Source organism: Microcebus murinus, chromosome 14, assembly GCF_040939455.1.
Source record: "Microcebus murinus isolate Inina chromosome 14, M.murinus_Inina_mat1.0, whole genome shotgun sequence".
NCBI classification, from domain to species: Eukaryota; Metazoa; Chordata; class Mammalia; order Primates; family Cheirogaleidae; genus Microcebus; species Microcebus murinus.
The window spans coordinates 1,526,163-1,551,729 of NC_134117.1; the positions used below are offsets into that span (position 1 = coordinate 1,526,163).

The window sequence follows — 25,567 nt, forward strand, 5'->3', positions numbered from 1 at the left end:
CCGGCCCTCCGGTGCAGCCCGCAGCCCGGCACCTGCGGGAAAGTTCGCGCCTCCGCGTCCGGCTCTGCCTCCCGCAGGCTTTGCGGTGTCCCCGTGCCCCGCGCGGCGGCTTGGGGACGCGGCCGCAGCCGGGACTGCCTGGCCGCAACTTTGGCCCCGCGCGGGTCGCTGTCCGGGGCGCGGTGCTGAAGCAGCTCCGGCGAGCGCGGCCGGGCTGTGCCGAACCGCAGGGAGTTGGGACTCCCAGCCCCTGCCTTGCAGGGAGCGCAGGCCGGGATCAATAGCTATTTCTGATTCTGATCTGGTTCGGGTTGGTCCCCCTCGCCTTTGAAATAGACTCAGGGCGATGTTCAGGGAATTCAAGCCAATGGCAGCCGCGGGAAGCCTGCCTCAGCACCGGGGAAGGCTGCGGGCGGCTTCCTCCCCCCAGGCCTGCCCGAGCCCACCGGGTTTGCTGATGCCATCCTGCACTTTCAGGAGTTTGGCGTTTGGAACCTGGAATTAAAAAGGAAAAGTGACGGTACCTTTGATGGATGGTGCAGCAGAGCGAGGCAGGCTGATGTGGGCCAGATCCCTTGTCTGCTGTCTCGCTGAGCAGACGCCTTTAGAGCGGGGAGAACATGCCTTGTGTTCGGGGACTGACCTCACTGGCATATTCAAATGAGCGTTGTGTTAAGAATACACCATTTAATTAATTTAATTCCCAGCATCATCGCATGAGCTTTTCTGTAAGGTGTTGCTAAACACCTCCAGAATTGGTCTTTAGACTGAATGGCACATCATCTATGTGGCGCTGGGTATTGTGTTTTGATGTGCGATGCAGTTCATATCGGGTTTTATTGAATAAAAGTTGGTAGTTTTTGCCATATTCTGGAAGGGTTGTCATATCACAGTGCTACCACTAGAGGTATATAATGTCAAGGAACTACATTTCCTTTTTCCGTTTAGAAGACTGCATTTTTTTTCCCCTCTCTTGGATACATTTAAAAAGAAAAATCCAAAACACTTAGTATTAATTTTTTTAAATAGTTCATGCTACCTACTTTCTATTAAGTAGCAATATTTAGGACCAGAGGATTATTTTCATGTGCTAGGAAAATTTGAAAAAAAAAATGCTTTTATGCTTTTAAAACAATAGATGCCGAAGTGTTTGCTGTCATTAAGCAAGGCATTTTACTGGCTGTCCCCATGAGGGTTCAGCTGTTTTAATCCGGGAGACGGCGTCCTGAATTGCCTGCCGCTTTCCCACCTTCCCTGTTTTATTCTGTGCGCTGGGCCCCTCCCCATTATGTGATACTTGGATTTTCTTTGCTGTGGAACCTATTTGTATTGGTGAGCCTTGGGAAACTTTGACTCTTAGCTCCTTAGGTATTTCCGTTTTGAAAATACTAGTTAAGTGTTTTTAAAATGACAGATGTAATTAATACAAAGTGTTACATTGAAAGGAATTTTATGAAGTATCGCTCTATGGTTGCTTTTCTAAACCATTCAGGAACTGTAGACGGAGTGCCCGGCATTTCCCCTTTCCATGGTGGTTTCTCATTATCTACGGGCAGAAACTCATGTCTTACCATGTCCTCCTCGTGGTTTTGTGCTCGGAAGCTCTTTTTCCAATATTGAAGCATGCAGCGTTGATAAAGCTCTGTGATGATTCAGCTGTTGAAAAAACTTTTATATAAATATTTCTTAGATTTGTATATATTTATGGTCTTTCTCAACTGGGGAAAGAGGATATTTTTCTCATAATCAAATGCACACATTTTGCAATTCCCTTTTCAAAGCAGCAATCTCATCGTCTGCGGGTGCAGAGCAGAGTGGATGAGCAAGGCTAACGAGCACTGCCTTCTCTCTCTTGGGTTGCAGTGGCTGCTGGGGGGCCCTTCCATGTCCCTGGGTCTGCCCCCCGCTTCTGCTGTGGAACTGGTGCCTCTTTTCCCACATGTCGGCCCTTCTGCTCTTCCACCTCCTGTTGGGAAAAGTTGGATAGACAAAAGGATACCTAATTGTAAGGTATGTGAGCAATTTAATTGGATAAGTGGGCTTTTAATTATTAAGCTGTTGGATATTGCTGTGACAACAAAAATACCATCTAATTGCTAATTGCAATAAATTATAGACAGATCATTTTGGAATTAGACTGGTCTGTTCAAAAACATCAGCCAATTGGGAGGGCTATTTTGTTTTAGCTTAAAATGCTTGGATTCCATAGAACAATGCACAATTTCCAATTTCAGAATCAGAATTTTTTTTTTGTTGTTAATTTTTGATTGTGTAAGTCTGTGACCATGTTTAAAATCTAGCCTTGAACATTATATAACATAAGTTAAAATTCTGAAACTAAGTTTTTCTTGCTGTTCATTGCTTTGCATTTCCATCTTTCTGGTGTTTTTGAATTCAAATTTGCTGGCTACATTTCGCTTTCATGAACACCGGAGAAAAAGTAAAACCTTGACTTACCGTCCAATGTACTAATGACCCCACGGCGGTTCCTTAATCTGTAAACTGATCGCTGGCCTAAAGTGACCAGGTCCCTAGACGAAGAAGACTGCAGGGGACTTTACCTAGGAGATGATCCCTACCTGAGCCCTGTAGATCTGTCTCTAAGTTTAGAATGGTGCTTTGATAGAGTCCTCGTTCATAGATTGTCCGGTGTTTGATCAATGCAAGACAACGTAAATGTTTACACAGTACTGTTTAGCTTTGTCACGTGCCTGACCTTACATGTTGTACTTGCATTGTGTTTGGACAGATCTTCCTCAATAACTCCTTTGCTCTGGACTCAACGTGGGTGCACCCAGAGGACTCAAGGTTGTTCCATGGGCACGAGAAGCCTCACCTGCTGGCCAATCAGGTGGCGGTGTCCCTGTCCAGGTCAGCTGCTGTCTCCAGGCCGCTCCCCATGGTGGTGTTAGCATCTCAGCCTATTCCAGGTTGGTGCCAAAATAATATGGATGGCATACAGTTTTTTTTTTTTTTTTTTGCTTTGGTCATACGTGGATTTTAGGTATGAAAGCCACATTTGTCATTTTAATGAACTGATTCTCATGGTAAAATAGAATTTATTTTCATGACCATGAATCCTTTTTTAATAAAAATGGAGTCCTGGGTAGCTTATTTACTATTTTTTTTTTTTAAATATAGGATCTATTTTTAAGCTGAACATATGGATGAGTCCAAAATTGTACTCGCGTGTCTACTTTTAGGATTGGAACGTGATTTCTACTGATAGCTCTTAATAGGCACTAATTGATCAGTCAGCTCATTAAAAAAATGTTACTCGTCTGGCTTGAGGTGCGTGCCACGAGGTTCACTGGTCTATAGGACACAGCTCCATGAGCGATTTCGGTGAATTTTGCCTTCACGTTGGGGGTGATGCCGGAGATGGGCTAGGAAGTGCCCTGTTTGGAAGATGGATTTTGTTCTATCTTTGGAGTCCAGTGACCTGAAAGAACATTTGTCCTGGAACAGACTCCCATGAAATAATGCCTGGATGAAAGATTGTGTAATAAACCTATACAGTAACGGGAGAATAAAACCATCTTGTGAATTTTTAAATTGATTTTTTTTTAAATCACCTTAACATACGATCATTTTATAAAAGCAAATGCTGCCCGTGCCAAACTCATCTTGCAACACCTTCCATTATGGAATATTTTATGACTTTAGAATCACATTATCTGCTTGTAATTTCCTACCTACCAAGCTTGTCTCAATATGGGTCTCTGAAATTCAGTCATAAGGAGATGTTCCTGTGGATACTGCAGTGCTGGTTTAGGAGATGTATTTATTTTCTTCCCTGTTTGCCTGCATGTTTGTTCCACTTTGCTGTGGATCCTGCTTCTTGATGGGTCAGGGAGGACAACTGGACTCTCCATGTTTCTCTCGGGCCTTAAGGTTCTGGAGTGAAACCTGCTGCCTTGCCTTGTGATGATTTGGTGACTTAGTGGTTGGCTGACATCTGAATGGGCAGGGTGCACGCATATCTCCATCAACATCGTGCATTAAGACGACGCTCCTGTTCCTATCTAATTTAATGCTGATGAAGATGACTAGATGGCTTGTAGTCTGTGGGGATGGCATGGCTCTTTTGATATAGGAAAAAATAATATTCTAATCTCCCAATGCATTGGCAACAACTACCACGAAAATAATCAGCAAATTTAGTTTTAAAACAGTAAAATCAGTTCGCTTGCCCCAACTTAATCTTGGAGTGAATGTTCCTTTTCTCAGCTTATCCCTGAATATCATATGGATGTTTTGCAGCATTGACTTAATTTTCTTCTTAGGGAACTTATGCTGTAAACATGCTAAATGCCTGTCTAGTTGGAGAAGCTTACGGCAGCCTCTCATAGATTTTCTATATTACAGACGTTGTTTAGTTACTATTTTGTGGTAGATATTTAATACATTTAATAATTAATATGTATAATACATGGTACATATTTAATATGTTTTTATTTAAAAATATTAAGGGGGTGAAAATGTTTTAGGTTACATGGATCACTTTTGTAATGCTTGAGTCCTGGCCATAGGTGTGCCCATCACCCAAATAGTGTCCATAGTACCCGCTAGGTAGGTTTTTGCCCCTCCCTTTCTACCCCCATACCCCTGGTTGGTTTCTGCTGAGTTTTACTTCCTTCCGTGCACAGGTGTGCTCATTGGTTAGTTCCAATTTAATAGTGAGTACTTGTGGTGTTTGTTTTTTCATTCTTGAGACACTTCACTTAGAAGGATGGTCTCTAGTTCCATCCAGGTTGTTGCAAAAGGTATTAATTAATCACTTTTTATGGCTGAGTAGTACTCTATGGTATACATATACCACATTTTATTGATCTGCTCATGAATCAATGGGCATGTGGGTTGATTCCACATCTTTGCAATTGTGAATTGTGCTGCTATAAATATTCGGGCTCAGGTGTCTTTTGGATGAAAAGTCTTCGTTTCCTTTGGGTAAATACCTAACAGTGGGATTGCTGGATCGAACGGTAGGTCTACTTTTAGTTCTGTAAAGAATCTCCGTAAGATTTTCCATAGAGATCATGCTAAATCGCAGTCCCTCCAACAGTATACAAGTGCTCCTTTCTCTCTGTACCCACGCCAGCCTCTATTGTTTTTGGACTCTTTGATGAATGCCATTCTAACTGGGGTAAGGTGACACCTCATTGTGGCTTTCATTTGCATTTCTCACTTTATTACAATCAAATTCATATTAATTTTTACCTTTTGACTTTTTGACTAACGTAATACATATTAGAATAACCTTTCATTCTAACCTGGCCCACTATTTGTCAAATCTTTGCTTTTTCTCTTCCCTGTTTTTTCCTTGACTTAGGATCATAACTGAATATAACATTAGAATTTTATTTATCTTCTGGGGGAGAAACGTCTCGATGCCAAAGGTAATTTACTAATAATCAAATGCATTTGTTCTGAGAAAGGAGTTTCTGAATTCCTTCATGAAAAATTTGATTTTTGGATATCTTTTAGAATTATGAGAAATTGCCCAGCTTTGGAAAGCACATGTTGAATGTCCTTGAGTTCAAAGAAACACATTGGAGAGGTGGTTTATGTGTTACTAACTGCTTAACAGCGGACGTCTGTGGGCGACCAGTGAAAATGGGAGGGAAGGCGAACTCCCAGCCAGCTAAAAGCTAGGAGACACGCTTTCCATTCTACTGCAGTCAACGAGAAAACACAGCTCTATTATAAAGATATTTAAGTGTAAATTCTCAGATATGTTGTTGTTGTTAAAAATTGCTATTAAATTTTTACATCCTACTATAAACTAATAAATGTGTATGTTATACTTAGTTTATATTATGAATACATTATAAAATTTATAAATATACGAATGTAGGTAAACGTGTAGTATGTGTAATACGTAATGCATAACTATATAACCTTTACATTATGTTGATCGATATTGTCATAAGTTCATGTATTCAGAAATAAGTGGCCTCAGGATCAGAAATATTTTTGCTGATCTCCTTTAAGTTAATCAAAGAAACAGAATTAGAACTCCCAGAGCGCTGGAAGAGTGAGTCAAACCTCTTCGTTTCAAGCAGGCTTCGTGAGCTAAGCTCATTTTCCTTGGATAGACAGTGATCTTTAAGCACTAATCATTCTTTAAGCGCCTTTTTATTTGCATTGCTGTTTCAGGAATAATAGCTATTTGCACCATGAACTCAGGTGATGTGGCACCAGCCAGCAGCTTTGCTCGAGTAGCCTGCTTTCTGTCGGGCTGAGTTGGGTCACTGTGGGTGGAGATTAGGTGGGCGACTTGTGAGAATAACATTGCCCACCTCTCACTTACCGCTGGTTAAGAATTAAGTGCATGGCACAGGTCTCCGATAATATGAGTGCAATTGGAGTGAAGTTGGGTAACCCATCTAAACTTTAATAAATATGATAAAGACCTTTAGTTTTTAAATATACTGGACTCATCTGTGATGAGAATAATGATAACCATCTGCTGTCATACTTAGATTCCCCCCCCAAAAAAGCTTGTTGGACATTTCTAAGTGTAGAAACTAATGCTTAATGTTCATATTCTTCTCTTCACCCATCAGGCAGACCAGCTTTATACCCTTTCTCTGCAGGCACCAGGAGCTGGGGCTGTACTTGGCTCTTGCCGTTGTCAGCTCAGGCTGCCATGATAGAAACAAATGCAGACTATGGGGCTTAAACAGCAAGCATTTCCTTCTCAGGGTTCTGGAAGTCAGAGATCAGGGTTCCAGCGTGGTTGGGGAGTGACGAGGGCTCTCTTCCTGGCTTGCAGATGACGCCTTCTTGCTGTGTCCTCATTTGGGGAGGAGGTCAAGGCAGCTCTGGGGGCCTCTTTGATAAAGACACAAGTACTGAGTATAAAGTACCTGCTTGCTACTCCCAGTGGGAGGAGAGGAGCATGAATCCTTTTTTGTGGTGCAGGGATGTAGGGATGGCTGGAAACTGGGGTGTGTGCATAAATATGAGACAGATGTTTGTATACCCCCAAACTTCTCCTAAGCAAAAGGCATTGTTAAAGGATTTGGAAGGTGTGGGGTCTTGAAGTCAACCATGGCAACAAAACCCAAATCCAGTTCAACTCCTGAATATGATGATGCAATCTGATTCGCTGACAACTTGCCACAAGAAAGGGTGTGTCTGTTCCCAGGAGTAAACCCTATTTATCTTATTCTTTATTGTTCTACTCATGATGACTAGCATTTGATTTTAAAAAGTTACAAGACTCACAAACCAAGCAAGAAATTATAAGCCATTGTCAAGATACAAAACAGTTAATAGACCCAGACCCTAATATGACACAGATGTTAGGATTATTAGTTCTATGATTAACTGTGATTAATATGTCTAATGATAGAATGGAAAGGAGGGCTACATGAATGAACAGATAGAGAATTTCATGAGAGATATGAAAAATATAAGAAAGTCAAATTGAAATATTAGAAAAAACCAAAACATGGTATCAGAAATGAAAAATTACTGTGATGGACTCATGAGTAGATGCGATACAGCCAAGGAAAGAATCAGTGAAGTTAAAGATAGAGCAATAGAACTTACTAAGACTGTAACACAAAGACAAAAACAAGTGAAGACATGGAACGTACTTTCCCAGAGCTGTGAGATAATTTCAAATAGTTTAACTTATATATAATCAAAGTCCCAGAGGACAAGGAGTGAATATGGCAGAAAGACTATTTGAAGAGATAATGATCAAAAGTGATAAAAAAATGAATGTCATCAAACCACAGATCCAAAAAGCTCGGCAAACCCCAATGCTAAAAAGCAGCAAAAACAAAAAATACTCTGAAACTGAAAACTAGAGAAATCGTAATCAAACTTCTGACTCAAGGATTAAAAGCAAATATTGAAGACAGAGAAAAAGACACATTACACAAATATGAACAAAGATAAAAATTTCAGGAGCTTTATTGTCAAAACCTATACAAGCCAGAAGAAAATGAAGTGACACGTATAAAAGACTGAAATAAAAATCTGTCAATTCAGAATGTATACCAAGCAAAAACAATTATTAAAAAGCAAGGTGAAATAATTTTTTTTTCAAACAAACTAAAGCTGAAAGGAATTCATTGCCTGTAGACCTGCAGTTCAAGAAGTTATAAAGAAGCTTATCAGGCAGAAATAATGTAATATCAGAGAGAAAGTCTCTTCTAAACAAAAAATAGAGTGCTAGAGATGGGATACATTAAGATAAAATATATACTTTTTCCTTATTTTTAATTACTCAAAAGGTAACTGACAGGATGAAGAACAAAGAATAAAATGGTACATTATATAACCTGTAAAATAAAATGTTACACAACATAACATGTGAAAATAAAAATGTGTGTAAACAATTTCACAAATGTCTGGAGGGCGGAATTAGAAGTATAGAATTGTCAGGCTATTGCGCCATGCATTATGTGGTGTGGTATTATTTGAAGGTGACAAAGATATGCTTTATGTCTGATTTTAGATATATATGAAGATATGCCATATATATGTAATGAATATTAGTAAAGCATAGAGCAGACACTTAAAATTGTCAAAAGAGTTACAACTAATAAAACAATTGTGGAGATAAAAAGGAAAGCATAAGTAATCCTCAACCTAATAGGCAGAAAAACACAGCAAGGGATCAACATGTAGTCGGAACAAGTATAAAACCAAACCTGTAAAATGGTAGATTAAATATAAATGTCTAAACTCCCTAATTAATAGGCAGAAGTTTTCAGATTTTCAGCCCTGAATATATGAGGATTTACAAGAAACTCACTTTTAAAAGGAAGACACAGAAAGAATAAAACTAAAAGCCTGGAAAAGAGACACCATGAAAATACAGATCAAAAGAAAGGTGGAATGGCCGCATTAATATCAGGTAAATTAGGGCCGGGTGTGGTGGCTCACGCCTGTAATCCTAGCACTCTGGGAGGCTGAGGCGGGTGGATTGCTCAAGGTCAGGAGTTCAAAACCAGCCTGAGCAAGAGCAAGACCCCGTCTCCACTAAAAATAGAAAGAAATTGGCCAACTAAAAATATATAGAAAAAATTAGCCAGGCATGGTGGCACATGCCTGTAGTCCCAGCTATTCGGGAGGCTGAGGCAGGAGGATCACCTGAGCCCAGGAGTCTGAGGTTGCCGTGAGCCAGGCTGACGCCACTGCACTCTAGCCGGGGCAACAGAGTGAGACTCTGTCTCAAAAAAATATATATATATATCAGGTAACTTAGAATCAAGAACAAAGTGTATTTCCAGGGATGAAAAGGGACATGACATAACTAAAAATACATAAGTAAAAACTTACAAAGAAGGTACAACAATTCTAATAAAAGAAGTTAAAAATACATGGAGAAAAACCTGATAGACAAAGACATAGTCATGCCTACAGTCGGAGTCTTCCCCCCATCTCAGCGACTGACGGGGAAAGAAGGCTCACTGGTGAGCGGCAGTGAGCACTTAGGGAACGCGCACAGCACCACCGTCCACTGGCGTGACCAGACGGCACTCACAGCCCGCTCTACCTACAGCAACAGAATATAGGTTTTATCTGCACATGGAGCATCCGTCAGCACCACCTTCTAGGATATATAAAACAAGCCACAATTTAAAATAATTAAAAATACGCATGACTTATTTTCTGACCACGATAGAGTTAAACTAGAAATCAGTAACAGAAAAATCTCTGAGAATATCTCCAAATATCTGAAAATGGAACTGTCAATTAGTACATGGGTCAGAGAACAAGTGACAGAGAAAATTGGAAAACATTTTGAATTCAATGAGGATGAAAATCAAAATATAAAAAAATCTGTGGGCCATCCAAGCAGTGCTTAGGACATAGGTAAATGGAACACAGTTGTGTACCATGCAGAAGTGGACAGACACACATGGCCAATTGATTTTTGACAAAGGTGCAAAGAATATTTAACAGGGAAAGACTTTTTTTCAACAAACGGTTTAGGAACAACTGAACACTTAAAAACATTAAATTCGTAGTTTACGTCTTCCAACAAGGAAAACTCAGGCCCAGACAGCCTCCCTGGTGAGTTCTGCCAAATAGTTAAAGAAAAAATAATAAACAAATTTAAATAAACTTGTTCAGAATATAAAAGAGGGAATGATAATGCCCAAATCATTTGTTTGAGGTCAGCATTACTCTGTTGCAAAAACCAAATAGATATTATAGGGAAGTAACAGACCAATGTACTTCTTGAACATAGACACAAAAATGCTCAAGATAACATTAACAAATCAAATCCAGCAACATATAAAATTGATAATATATCATGACCAATGGGGATTTTTTGAATCAATCATTAGGAAAGTAATCGATGCTATTTACTTTATCCAAAGAGCACAAAAAAAGCAATACAATCATTTCAGTAGATTCAGAAAATGCATTTGTCAAACTCAATGTCCATTCAGACTTAAAAAGCAAATAGAAAAATACCTGTAAGTCGACTAGGAATTAAAGGGGACTTCCTCAAAATGTTACAGGACATCCATGGAAGGGCTCCAGGTGACATTGTATTTGGCAGTGACAGGCTACTGCTTTCTCTCTAAGATGAATAACGAGGCAGGAATTTGTGCTGGCCAGCCCTAGCTAGTGCAACAAGGAGAAAAGGAAAAAAAAAAATTAAAAAAGAAAGAAAGAAAGAAAAATAAATAAACAAATTAGGAAGAAAGAAACAGAATTGTCTCTATATGCAAACAAGTGCCCGTATAGACCATGTCAAAGAGTCTACCAAAAGGTACTAATACTAAAAAGCGAATTTAGCAAGGCTGCAGGACGCAAGGCCAATGAACAAAATTCAGTTGCACGCATGTTATTACTGGTGATGAGCAAGCGGAAATTAAAATACCAGTATCATTAAAATAGCACCCAAACCACGCAATATTTCGGGATTAACCTAACAAAATGTGTGTATCCTGAAAACTACCAAACGTTGATGAAAGAAATCAAAGAAGACATTAATAAATGGAGGGATATTTTGTATTCGTGGACCGGAAAGAAGGCTCTAGAAGGTTATGACGTCAGTTCTCTCCAACTTGATCTATGTTAGGGGTCCTCAAACTTTTTAAACAGGGGGCCGGTTCATTGTCCCTCAGACCGTTGGAGGGCCGGACTACAGTTTAGAAAAAAACTGAACAAATTCCTATGCACACTGCACATATCTTATTTTGAAGTAAAAAAACAAACGGGCGAAAACACCCGCATGTGGCCCTCGGGCTGTAGTTTGAGGACGCCTGCTCTATGTGTTCCCTGCAACCTTAAACAAAATCCCAGTTTCACAGACGCTGACAAACCTATTCGGCAATCGACATGGAAAGGCAGAGGAAGAATAGCCCGACAGTTCTGAAGAGGAAACGACACGTGGGGAACGCACACAGGGCTGGTCTGAATGGTTAAGGTCAAGCAACTGTAATGGAGCCTTTAGGAACTGGCAAAAGTGTGGAGACAGGTAAATGGAACACAATAGTGTACCATCCAGAAGTACACAGACACATATGGCCAGCTGATTTTTGATAAAGGTTTAAAATTTAACAGAGACTTGTTTTCAACAAATGGTTTTGGAACAATTGAACATCCATCTTTAAACAAACACACCTTGACCAACACCTTGTTTCATATATAAAAATTAACTCAAAATAAACTATAGACCTAGTTATAAAATCAAAAGCGCTACAATTTCTGAAAGAATTCATTGAAGAAATATTTTGCGACCTTGGTTTGGGCAAGGATGTCTTATATATGACACCAAAAGCGTGAACTGTAAAAGAAAATGCATTGATAAATTGGACTCCATCAAAATTAAGAACTGTTGCTCTTTGAAAGCTCTTTTTTTTTAATAAAATAAAATAAGATAAAAATGTCACACACTGGGAGAAATATTTGCAAAACATGTATCTGTTGAAGAACTGATATCCAGAATATGCAAAAGACCCTCACAACTCAATAATAAGAAAACAAAACAATCCAACGAAAATAGACAAAATACGTGACAAGACACATCATCAGCAAAGAAATATGGACTGCAATAACCACATGAAATAGGGAGAGATTTCTTAAAGGAAACAAAGTTGCAGTGAGAAAGGAGGAATAAGTTCTAGTGTTCTAAACCCCGTAGGATGACTGTAGTTAACAATAATATATGCTGTCATTTCAAATACCTGGAAGGAGAGTATTGAATGTTCCCAGTACAAAGAAATGATAAACGTCTGAGATAACTGATATGCTAATTACACTGACATGATCACTATACATCATATGTATCTAAACATCACAATATATCCCATGAATATGTACAGTTATTTTATGTTGATTAACAAATTTAAAAATAGTAGACATCACATGCCATCAGGGAAATGGAAATTAAGTCCATTATGAGAGTCCCTGTGTACCTACTGGAACCTCTGTGATTAACACAACAGAAAGCCCCGACAGTGCCAAGTGGCGGTAAAAGTATGGAGCCACCAACATTTCCATGACGTGCTGCTGAGTGTGCAACACATCACGGTCACCGTGAAAATCGGGGGACAGTTTGTTACAAAGATGCCCTTGTCATACAACCTAGTAATCTCACTCTATGTGCCTGACGGAGAAAAAAAAAAAAAAAAGAGAGACATACCCACGAAAGCCCGTGCACAGATGTCTATAGTGGCCTCACTATCAGCAATGTCCGCTGGTGAGTGGCCAGATGTGGGTAGATCTAAGCGATTGGCCCCACACACAGAAGTGGCAAAGAATGAACTTCCCATGTGGGCAAGAGCACAACGGCTGGGTCTCGGAAGCGTTCTGCCGCGTGAGAGAGTCCAGAATCAAACATTCACATCCTGTGTTATTCTACTTTTGCGAAATTCTAGGAGGAGCAAAATTGTAAGAACAGAAAACACCTCAGTGGTTTCCAGGGTTGGGGGTGAAAGAGGATTTTGACGGGAGGAGGACAGAGGGAGGTTCGGGGTGGTGGCGTTTATCTGCCTCTGGTGGCGGTTACAGGGCCATCCTGCACATCTGTTAAAATTCAGAGGACCGTGCACATCAAAAGAGTGATTTCCACTGTATTTAAATAGTGCCTGAGCGTGTCCGGCATACACAAGAGAGAGACCAAAATGGGAGGATTTTGTTTGATCCTGGTTTGAACAAACCCAACAGCAAAAAAGTTGAGACGATTGGAGAAATCCAAACACCGACTATGCATTTAATCATTTTAAGGAATTATTATTAATTTGTAGAAGTTATAAGAGTTCTATGCTTATGTTTTTTTAAAAAGAACTCATATTTGTTGCACACCTTCCTGAAACACACAGGATGAGCTCAAATGCTGCCTGGGTTGACGTCAGAGCAGGTGTGGCTGCCCGCCTGGGTGGGCTGTCCCTGTGTGTCCGCCTGGGTGGGCTGTCCCTGTGTGTCCTCCTGGGTGTGGCTGTCCCTGTGTGTCCTCCTGGGTGGGCTGTCCCTGTGTGTCCTCCTGGGTGGGCTGTCCCTGTGTGTCCTCCTGGGTGGGCCTGTCCCTGTGTGCAGCCTGGGTGTGGCTGTCCCTGTGTGTCCTCCTGGGTGGGCTGTCCCTGTGTGCAGCCCGGGTGTGGCTGTCCCTGTGTGTCTTCCTGGGCGTGGCTGCCCTGCAGGGAAAGCTGTGGCAACAGGAACGAGAGGGGAAATGCTCTGGACACACCTCAGGTTGCCGTGGGGAACAAAGGAGAGGCTCAGGGTTTTAAAGAAAAAAAAAAGGAGTCAGGAGAGGGGGTGGATTACAGAAGTTGTTCATCAGGATTCTCACCGGTTTACAGAAATAATGCTGTGGGTGACCGGAGCACGTTGTAGAGCCACAGGTGTGCGGCATCCCCTGGCTACCTGGCCTCAGTCACATAGCAAGTGGCTTCAAGAGGGGATTACGGGCCCAGGGGGCCCAGGGGGCTCAGGCGTGGCTCCTGCGGTTCGCTGCAGCGCCCTCTGAGCCCCACAACACACAGGGCTCACAGTCCTCAGATGGCAAGTTTCTTCTTTCCTTTCTTTTATGCAAGTGTAGAGTTGGGGATACAGGCTAATTATACTGTTCTTGATTACATTACTGTCGAAAGGCGTCATGATAACAGTTACGAGCAAAGAATGCAACCCTCCACGATGCCATGAAGCAGACTTCAGGAAATCACAAAGAGCAATGGCATAAATCCTACCTACAGACCACAACGCAGCTAAACTGACAATCAGTGATGGACTATAAAGAATCGTCCATCCACCCTGAAGTTACATGGCTACAAAAAAGTAAACGAATTAGAAATGAGAATTACCAATATAAACCTTTTATAAATAACCAAACATGAAGTGCATATATTAGAATTAAGAAGTTGCAGTTAAATAGCATGAAACAAGTCCAAAGCCTGAGATGTAGTGCTGATAATTAAACATGAAAGCATCAACACCACATAAATTAGCTTTCAAATCAAGGCATTTGAAAATTAGAGGAGAAAAAGGAAACTATGAGGAGGTAAATGATAAAAATAAAGGCAGGCATTCATAGTTTTAAAACAGAAATAAATTGAAATGATTAAAAATGCTTCTCCCCATGGGCACAAAAAGCAAATTATATGGAAAAAAAGAAACACTAAGTGGAGTTACCGCTGCTCAGTATTTGTCATATTTTAGTAATTTCATTTCTGGGATGTGGTGAGTTATTCAGCTTGACCTAGACGGGGCAGCTGCATTGGTCCCCGCAGTTCTGTGGTCCTTGTCTGACAGGACACGTGCCCGTCCTCCCCCTGGTCCACGGCCCATGTGTGGCACAGGTTTCCCCAGTGGAACCTCCCCAGCCGCGAGCAGAACCGTCTCAAGACACAGAGTTTGTTTCAGAACACACAAAACGGCGACGCTCTAAGTGTAGTATGGAGTTGGCTACCGATGTTTTCTTAAAAATACAAAAAAGTAGAAACAGATAAATTAAATAGATAAATCTCGGTTGTAAAGATAACGGTAAGAATCCTAAACGTATCGTTGAAAATTTAGCAGTATAGTAACGGTAACATCTACCAGGTAACATCGAGTCGGGTGCGTCTCACGATTGGGGAAACCGTGACAATGAGAACGGCATTGGCAGCGATGTCACACTGTGTGTTTAATAAGAGAAACTGGATCCCCGGATGGCCGGTGTGAGGTGTTGTTTGGTTAAATGCAAATGCACCTGCCACGGAAAGACTCAGGACACCAAAGAGGAAGTAGAACCCGGTACAGAACAGTTACCTAGAAACCAAACGCTGTCAGTGTTCCTGGAGGTCGCCGTCCGTCATTTTACTGTTTAAGTATTTTCTGGAAGTTCAGGCCGACGCAATAAGAAATGAAACAGAAATATGGAATTCTCCTTGAGGGATATACACTTTTATATTTCGAGAACTCACAGCAGTCAGCTTAAAGACTCCCAGAATTAAAAAGACTTCGGCAAAATGGATGGACAACATAGAAACGTACAAAAGGGGATGTATTTCCTGCATTTTAATAGTTACTTGGATGTCGTAATTGGAGAAAGCGCTCTGTTCCCATGGCATAGAAAAGTGCACAAAATAGGTGGGGACAACTGTCCGTACAGGTGGACCATACCCGTCGCTTACGTCTGGAATCTAGACTAAGACAACTGTAGGAATTTGCTGAGGAACGAATGGTGTTTTGACATGGGTGGTCTTGGAAAGGAACGTGACGTACTGAGAAGGGCTGCTGATGGAACACACGGGAGATTAAACAGGAGATTAACAGAGATAAATCTTTGTGTGATATCCTATGTGTGCATGCAGGGGGTGTTATTAAACTTATTCCAAAGTTATACCAGTTTTTTAAAAATGTGATGCTGATATAGTAGACTATACATAGGTCAGTGTAATAAGTTTTGAAACAATTGTTATATATGACAGTTTATTCTAATATAATAATGACGAAAAATAAACAGATGACTCAGAATAATTGTAAATGATCATTACGAAACAAATATTAATATATGGCTTAGTCACAAGTAATTCAAGGAATGCAAATTTAAACCACCAAATATACTGTTCTTCCATTAAATTGGCACAGATTTTTTTAAAAATTTGGCTCTAATCAGTATTTGCAATATTGCAATAGGTCATGGATTCATTCTTATGCACTATCAGAAGTGCTTACATATGGAATAGGTTATACAACTTGATTTTTAGATTTTTTTAAAGAAGTTAGTATAATTTCATTTAATGATGCTAGTTCTATGGCAAGTTAAAGAAATAACAAATATGTATGAACAATGATACAGCACGTTGTTATTTACAATACCAGAAGGAAAATGAAATCGCAAGTGTCCATGACAAGATAATTGTTTAAGTGAATTATGACACGTCATAATACTAAAAAATGAATCCTTTCAACCACTACTAAAATCACATGTGGAAGATTATTTAACGACAAAGCAAAATGCTTTCGTTTTGTTTTAGGGTTAAGTTTCTAAATGTAGATTTTAAACTGAAATGGCAGGAGCCACATTTTGAGAGCGCTATACACACGTGCACACATGTGCACACACGCAAACACACAAATACTGACACACATGCAGATTGAACACATGGAAAGCCACGTACTAAAATGTTGGAAGTGGTTATGTCTGCATGCTGGGATGGGTGGGTGGGCACTTTCATTTCCAACTGTATAATATCTTTTCTTTTCCGTATTTAATGAGCACATATTACTTTTATAACCAGAAAGATGCGACACACACGTGAAAATGCTTCCTTTTCCTTTATGCTGTTGGAATTGAGACTGTCACCTGCTGCCAGACTCTTATCAGCCACGTCGCAGTCGCAAAGTGGAGATAACGAGTCTCGCCCATCTGTTCCACAACCACGCGGCCCTGCGAAGGCAGTGCTCGACTTAAAAAAAAAAAATCAAATATTTTACTATATCAAAGCATTCTGGCTTTAAATTTGGTCTATTCTTATCATGTTATTCCAGGAAGTAGGAAGAGATTTTTAAAAATTCTGTAACCCTGACGTCTGCAATTTCGTGACACTTTTGAGGACACGTTCTGCGTCGGTGTCCCAGGCTGCGGTGACACCACACCCCACCCCGCGTGGCCTAGTCCACAGGAATGTGGCTCCTCGCATCTCAGGGGGCCGGACGTTTTGACCTCGGGGGGATCTGGCAAGGCTGGCTCCTTCTGCAGGCGTGGTGAGAGAGCCCGTGGTTCTCCTGGTGGCCGCAGCCACCCTCGTTGCTCCCGTCTCTGTCTCTGTGGTCACCTGGCCACCTTCTCTGTGTGTGTGTCTCTGTGTGCTCTTTGGGTTTAGGGCCACCCTAATCCAGTGTGACATCATCTTAGCTAATTACATCCGCAAACAATCTGATCCCAAAGAAGGTCCCGTTCCGAGGCGAATTTCGTAGTTGCAGCGTTTGACATCTGGAAGACGTTGGGAAGTAGACTTTAGTGTCCTCTTTGGAAACATGCCCCTGGTGGTCCCTGGGCAGAGGGCTCGTCCGTGTGGTCCAGCCCAGGTGGCAGCACCCGCCTCCCCTTGCAGGGAGCGTCCCGCAGAGCACCTGTCCCGGGGGGGCTCGGTCTGGGCCACACCTGCCGTCCTGCTTTTCCACACGGCTCTGGGCTGGTGTGGGAGGTCAGATGTCAGAACTGATAACCCCACTCTCCAGTCCACGCGCACAGGCTAGGGAGCAAAGCCGCGACCGCACAGCTGCTCTGTACCCTAGGCTCTCCAACGGAGCTGGGCGCCGGGCTGAGCAGGTCCTGAAGTCGGAGGATAAACAGACGATCTGGGGACAGCTACCCCTTGGATGACTTCATTTCTGTGTTTTCTCCGCGTCTAGACTGAACTTCAAGGCATCACTTATATGAAAATTGGCTGTGCCCCAGACCCACTGGTAAATTATTTAGAGATCAACCGAAATTGAAGGATAGGCCAGATAATGAAAACTCAATGAGATTTGTATTTACCAACATAATTCGTATCATTTTGAAGAACTAGGAATCTGTATCCCTGTGATCATTATTTTCCTTGAATTTGTGGGTGACAACACACAAAATAATGAATCAGTTTGCCAAAAGATGAGAGTTCTAACTTACGGATATGATCCTGAATCATTATATTAGTGCTGAGACACCATTAAGAAAATAGCTGAGGAGAGGTCAGGATTCCATGATAACTGTGGACTTTGACGTCTAAATTAGAGATGATTATTGCCTCACTTTCTTCTTGCTGGAAGTTTCCAGAATCCAGTGCTTATTCTAAGGCAGTATCTCCCTTCTCCAGCAGAAATTGAATGTGAACCATGTATAGGATTTAAATTTTTCTGGCACTCATATCTGTACAACTATAACAAAACAGGTGAAATTCAATAATTTGTTTTATGTAGCTATGAATATCCAGAACATTATCGTCTCAACATGTAATCAATATAAATTTAATAATGAGATTTTTATCTTTTTTTTTTTTTTTGTATTGCCTTTGGAATCTAGTGTGTGTTTTACATTCACAACACAAGTCAGTTCAGAGAAGAAACACGTCAAGTGCTTGGCGGTCACATGTAGCTAAAGTCTCCCGTTATGGGACAAGGTGGAACTGCAAGATAATGAGCATGTGTATTTGTGAAGATCTGAAAGATCTATCTGTATATTTAGTATCTATTTATATTTCTATATATTTAGTATCTATATATATCGAGTATCTAAAATATATAGTATATTTTATTTAAAATTTTAAATAAAATATACTATATATTTTAGATAGTATATATACTATATATTTTAATATATAGTACATTTAAAATATAGTATATATATTTTAGATACTATTCAGTAAGGTTGGATAAATGAAATTCATTATTAAATTCACTTAATGCCAACCTTGTGAGCAAATTGAGCCCAATGGGGCCTCTCTGTGCTTTATGATCTTATAAGAATAGAGTATCCGTTTTCATCCACGTATATGGTATTTAATGGTATACACTTGTGTAGTGTTTATATGCACAAACGGTTTCCCTCTCATTTTGCCATATTTTACTTTTCCCAATATAAGAGTAATTCATGTTTGCTAGATACAAAGAAACCTGAAAGTCACTCAGATGTGGAAGGAAGGAGAAAGCATTGCCCACAGCTCCAGTAAGCATTTATGAATGATGCTGGCATACCGGTGCGTTACCGTACGCGAGGCAGTGCCGCAACCACAGACCTGTCTTCTACTCCGGTTTGATATTGTACTGTACGTCTCTCCGTGATATTATAAATTAGTATGTGTTATCTTTAATAAACCTTAAAAATCCAGCTGATGAACCAGAGTTTACTGGACACCAGTGCCCCGGGGAGGCAATTTCCAAGTGCTCACGGCACACACGCACTCTGCATGCGTTCAGCACCGCATGGCTCTGGCGACTTCCCAGACTTCTGAAAGGCCCCTGAACTCAACGTTGTCCAATTACTTCGGCCGTTTTCAGGGACGCAAGGTGACCGCTGTGCAGGTGCCGGGGAAGTGCCGATGTCCAGGGAGAAGCCTTCTTCCTTCCTTTCCATTCTTGTGCTTTTCTCATTTAAATTTTAGAAGTTGTATTTTGATCCTTACTGCCCGTGACGTTCGGCGGGAAGCCCCGTGTGGCAGTGGCAGCGGGCGCCTGTGCTGCCCCCTTTTCCCAAGGGGGTGCTGATGCTCTCCGTTCTCCATGTGCCCTAGTTGTTGGCCGCCCTCCGTCCAGGTTAGGGACGTTCCTTCCGTCCTCGCTTGCTGGTGGTCATTACTTACTGTCGCAATTTAATGTTGAATTTTTTTTCTATGTTTTTTTCTTTTTCTGTTATGATAATCGCATTTTGTTCTTTTCATCTGTTACTGTGGCGTGTCATGTTTAAAAAGGTTACAATGTTAAATCGCTTGCGTTCCTTGTTCTTCGTAAGGAATTGCCTTTTTCTTTTTCTTTTGATTTTTCTTTTTTTTTATTTCGGCATATTATGGGAGTACAGATTTTAAGGTTTCAATAAATGCCCTTTCCCCTCCTCCCCCCACAAGTCTGAGTCTCCAGCATGACCATCCCCCAGATGGTGCACATCTCACTCATTATGTATGTATATACCCGCCCCCCTCCCCCCTCCCCCCCGCCCAATCCCCTATTACTGTAGTACCTATGTGTCCACTTAGGTGCTGCTCAGTTAATACCAGTTTGCTGGAGAATATATCTGGTGCTTGTTTTTCCATTCTTGGGATACTTCACTTAGGAGTATGGGTTCCAGCTCTAACCAGGATAATATAGGATGTGCTATATCACCGTTGTTTCTTAGAGCTGAATAGTACTCCATGGTATACATATACCACATTTTATTAATCCATTCTTGGATTGATGGGCACTTGGGCTGTTTCCATAGCCTGCAATTATGAATTGTGCTGCTATAAACATTCGAGTGCAGGTGTCTTTTTTGTACAGTGTCACTGGATCTTTTGGGTAGATGCCCAGCAATGGGATTGCTGGATCAAATGGTAGATTCACTTGTATCGCTTTAAGGTATCTCCATATTGCTTTCCACAGAGGTTGAACTAGTTTGCAGTCCCACCAGCAGTGTAGGAGTGTTCCCCTCTCTCCACATCCACGCCAGCATTTGTTGTTTGGAGACTTTTTGATAAAGGCCATTCTCACTGGAGTTAAGTGAATGCGCAGTGCAGGTTCTGCTATGGCTGTGTTTGGGGTTTAACCTATGTGTGAATCTTCCCTGCCCTCTCATTTCCTTCTACTCCACCCGCCTGGTTTTAGTGTGAAAGGGTCACTAGATTTGTAGACTTCCATTGGGAAGTGGTCCCTCTCTTTTAATTCTTTGGAAGAATTTCACAATATTAAAATGGACTATTCCTTAACATATAATTTGTGGGTCTTTCCTGTTAAAACATGAGGACCTAGTCTTCTCTTTGTGGAAAGATTCTTGACTGCTAATTTAATGGGTTCAGTTGTTCTATGACTGTGTGGTTTTTATTTTTTTATGCTGGTGGAGTTCACAAGTCATATAACTTTTATCTAGAATTCATACTTGCATCTAGGCTTGCAAATTATCTTTGGTATAAGATTGTTCGGTATTTACTTATTTTTTTTTACTTATTTTTTTTTTTAAAATCATGTGTTCAACTACACTACAGGTTTGTTCATTTTATTAGTTCTTCAAATAAACAACTTTTAGTGTTTAAAAATTTTTTCTGTACATTTTTCAACCCTATTGAATGCTGCCCTGATTTCTATTTTCTTCCATTTTCTTATCTTTTTTGATGTTAATTTAAGTTTCTGCTCATTTTTAAATTTTATTTTTCTTTGTTGTTTGTAATTTATACCCTCTATTTTTATTACTTAAATACTGCCAAGTTTATACCATATGTATGTAACTTAAAAAGTATAAATTAAGTATTATCTTGCGGTAACCATACCCCACTAACAATACAGGGACATGACAATTCGATGCTGACTGTACCTGTTCCCCACGCCTCCCAAGGTAGGAGGTGTGTACTGTTCATTACTTAATTTTAAAAAATCATTATTATTTTTATTTTATACTGGGTACATATTATATTTTCTCAGATAACCCTTCCAAGATAATTTCCTTCTTTTTTTTTTTTTTAAGACAGTCTCACTCTGTTGCCCAGGCTAGAGTGCTGTGGCATCAGCCTGGCTCACAGCAACCTCAAACTCCTGGGCTCAAGCGATCCTCCTGCCTCAGCCTCTCGAGTAGCTGGGACTACAGGCATGCACCACCATGCCCGGCTAATTTTTCTATATATGTTTTTAGTTGGCCAATTAATTTCTTTCTATTTTTAGTAGAGATGGGGAGTCTCGCTCTTGCCCAGACTGTTTTCGAAATCCTGACCTTGAGCGATCCTCCTGCCCCGGCCTCCCAGAGTGCTAGGATTACAGGCGTGAGATACCACGCCTGGCCAATTTCCTTCTTTTTTATTAGAGCCTTTAAAATTTACTTTAATGAAGGTTAGCTAGTAGTAAAATCTCTCAGTTTTTGCTCATCTGAAAATACATTTTTATTTTTCCTCATTTTTAAGGAATAGTTTTACAGGTTGACAGTTATTTTTTTTCTCAACTCTTTGAGGATTTTTTCTTAATGTCTTATGACATCTGTTAATTTCTGTTGAGGTTTTCCATCAGTCTAAATGATATTCCTACGTAGGTCATATGTCTTTTCTCTCTCTCTGAATGTTTTAAAGATTTTTGTCTTTGACTTTAGGATTTACAGTTTCATCACTGGTTTTTAGATGTGTTTCTTTTAAAAATTCATGCACCTTGTCACGTGTTATGCTTTTGTGGATGTACATCTTTCATCGTTTCGGGACATCCTTCAGATGATGTTATTTCTCCACTGATCAATTTCTCCTTCTGAAATGTTGATATGAAATGTGTTGAACTTTATTGTTGTAACTTCCATCTCTCTTAGTTTTTCTTTCGTATTGTTTATCTCTTTGTTTTCTTTGCTTATTCTGGGTAATTTCCTTAGTTATATTTTCCAGTTGCTAAGTCCCTCCTCATCTGTGTTTAATGAGCTGTTTCAACTCTATGAATTTTTTTATTTCAACAATTATTATTTTAATCTCTAGAAATTTCATCTCCCCCCCCCCCCAATTCTACTTCTTTTCTTATAGTGTCTCTATCCTTTCTCCTCTTAAAAATGCTTCACACAGAAATTTCATATTGTGTACATGAGAAGCATCACATCTCTGGTCTTTGCGAGTCCAGATTTTGTGTCTGTTATCTTGATAACTCTCGATCGTGGTGGCTGTATTCTTCTCTTATCTCCTGTTCTCTAATTACGAGCTTATCATTTTCTTTTAATCTGTGGAACTTCAGCAGGCCCAGTTGGTTATGGTTTTCTCTAAAGAGGTTTTACATCTGCATCTGCAGAACTGAAGGACACCACCAACCGGACCAGACCCGTGACCCCTGAAGACACAGGTTCTTCTCAGTTCTAAAACCTCCCATAGCTCCCCCATCCTGCTGGCCTCAACGCCTGCTCTCCGGGCAACCTGCCCCTCCCGCCGGCCACCTGTTATCCCTAAGACAAGTCTTCCTGGGACATGGAAAGAAGCAGGGTGCTTGGAGACCGGCTTTACTCTTGGCATTTTGCACCATCTGTCCACGGTTGTTCTTTCTGAAGTTGGAGAACCCACCAGAGAGCCTTGCTCACAGCTCTGCTGGAAACACACCTGAGCTCAGCTGTTTTACCTGAAGAGACGGGTCAGCTCTGTGGCTTACCTATACTTATCACTGGAATCGTGTAATAGGACATAGTCTTCCAATGCAAAGTACATTTCTGTCTCAAAGTATGTACCGTCCAATTGCACACTCCGATGGCCAGGCAAAGGGGTAGATGGGCAGGTTCATAGATTCCTCTGGAATTACAGATTCCACCGGAACGTTAATTTGGTCGGAAAGTTAGGGCCAAGACCTGTAATAAATGAACTTATGAGCGGTGATACTACGATAAAGAGACTAAATATTCAGCTAGCTTTACCATTCTTTCCTCCTGTCATGGTTTGGTATCACGGTCGGGCAGGTGAGCGTGTACCATAAGTTCCTGGGGGCAGAAGCCAGGTCTGTCCTGTTTACCTCGGGACCTCCACGGCCTGGTGAAGTGTCAGGCATACCTTTTTATACCACATTGCCACGGATACTCTGCGAGGCGCATTTCAGCAGTGGCTGCATGTGACGAGTTTTTCTGAAGCTCCCTGTGGTAGCTTTCACTCCCAAATGCGGTGCGTTCCTTGGGGGTAGGGGTGGGGTTGCAGGGAACCCAGGCCCAGGGCGCGTTTCCTGCGAGGGGCTTGGGTTTTAAGGAGTAGAGTCGTCAGCGTGGACTCGCTTACCTGCGATCCATGAGACACCTGTCCACTGTCCTGAACAGCCATGAAGGTTGAAGATAACAGCCGCGCGTGCGTTTACCTGGGGACATTTGGGAGGGGCCGCCCTGGCTGGTGGTGGAGAGAGAAGCAGGGCCGGCGTCTCGGCGACGAGACATTCGATCCCATAGGGAAGATGGGTGCGGCAAGGCAGGAAAATGCCCCCCAAATCGTGAGCTGGTTGATGGCGTCGCTGTCTAAGTGCGTCTCCAAAGAGAGACCCGGGCTGGGCACCATCTCCCGATCTCCCCTGCTTCGTTCCCGCCATGGCACGGTGCGAGGCAGGTGAGAGGTGAGCGTTCGCCATGTGTGTGTTGAACACGGCGAAGCGGCTTGAAAACAGCTTCCCGCTGCTGACGGGCGAGTTCTGCTCAGTGCGTTCGGGAGCCTTGCTGCAGACGTGTGTCCTTGCGCAAACAAGCAGGACTCTGCCGGCCCGAAAGGCCTGCAAAACCCGGGCCGCCTGCGGGGGAGAGTCTGCCCCCCGCAGCTCTGATGGGGTGAACCCGTTTACTTTAGGGCAGGCGACCTCAAACTACAGCCCGCGGGCCACATGCGGGTGTTTCTGCCCGTTTGTTTTTTTTTACTTCAAAATAAGACATGTGCAGTGTGCATAGGAATTTGTTCATGGTTGTTTTTTTAAACTATAGTCCGGCCCTCCGACGGTCTGAGGGACAGTGAACTGGCCCCCTGTTTAAAAAGTTTGAGGACCCCTGCTTTAGGGCAAAGGGACAAGCTTTTGTCAACGCTGCTGCAGTCCGTGGAAGACACGACGCTCTCTCAGTGACAGCCTTTTGCACTCCTGGGACGCCCCACTGATGGTCAGTGCTGGACGCCCCCCGGGGCAGCTCTTGCCAGGAATGAACTTAGAAGCAGAGGGAGCCGAGTGCGCCTTTCTGACTCTCTGAAGCTGCACGTGGAATGGACCTTTGGGAGGCAGGTGTGGTCTGGCAGCCACCCAGTTAGCGTGTACTTGTCACACGTGCTGCGTGCACGGTACTTAGACACGGCCTGGGAGCGCAGCCCTGCCTGGGGGGTTGTGACCGTGTGTGGGGGTGGGTGCCTCTTGGGTTCTGGTGGAGATGGGTCTGGGAGGTGGGGGATCTTCCAGGCCAGCCTCGAGTCCGGTTTTGCCAGGACTCGGGCACACGGTCGTGACCCACTTCCCCGCCAGGCGCCCGCAGGCAGGCCGGGCCGCAGAGCGCGGTGGGACGTGCTGGGAAGCCACCCCTGCTCCTTCGTGGAGAACCGCGCCGCCCGCCCGTTCTGCCTCTTCCTTCTCCGGCCGGGTTCATCGTGGCAATCAGGGCATCAGATTGCCCGGTATCAGCAGCAATCTGTCCTTGCGGGCAGCGTGATTAATCTCTAATTTTAACGAGATGAATATTCAAATCATTGTACACCGGGTTACACGGAATCATAAAAATAGCAGCGCGTTAATATTCCCAAGCTGACGTGCAAGGCCAGGCGAATGCTCCCCCGGCCGAGCAGTCAGAGATTTCCACATTCGCCACGGCTGGAGGTGGGGCCGCCGGGGAGGGCTGCTGGGGAGGGACGCCACCGGCTCTGGCCGAGCCCCGCCGGAAAGCAGGAGGGGACAGGACAGGGACCGTCCCGGAAGACCTCAGTCACCGTGCGGGCTGTCGAGGCACAAGAGCGCGGTGATGTCAGAGGACGGGGGAGGGAGC

General features: G+C 42.3%; 1 protein-coding gene across 1 annotated transcript in view; it reads left to right on the forward strand.

The window, feature by feature from the left end:
- Positions 1-25,567, forward strand: part of TCERG1L (transcription elongation regulator 1 like) — a 148,827-nt gene that overhangs the window by 452 nt on the left and 122,808 nt on the right. Inside the window, exons 2-3 of the mRNA XM_012781426.3 lie at positions 1,864-2,010; positions 2,750-2,930. Coding sequence (XP_012636880.3) covers positions 1,864-2,010; positions 2,750-2,930 — 328 coding nt within the window. The remainder of the gene's footprint in view (positions 1-1,863; positions 2,011-2,749; positions 2,931-25,567) is intronic.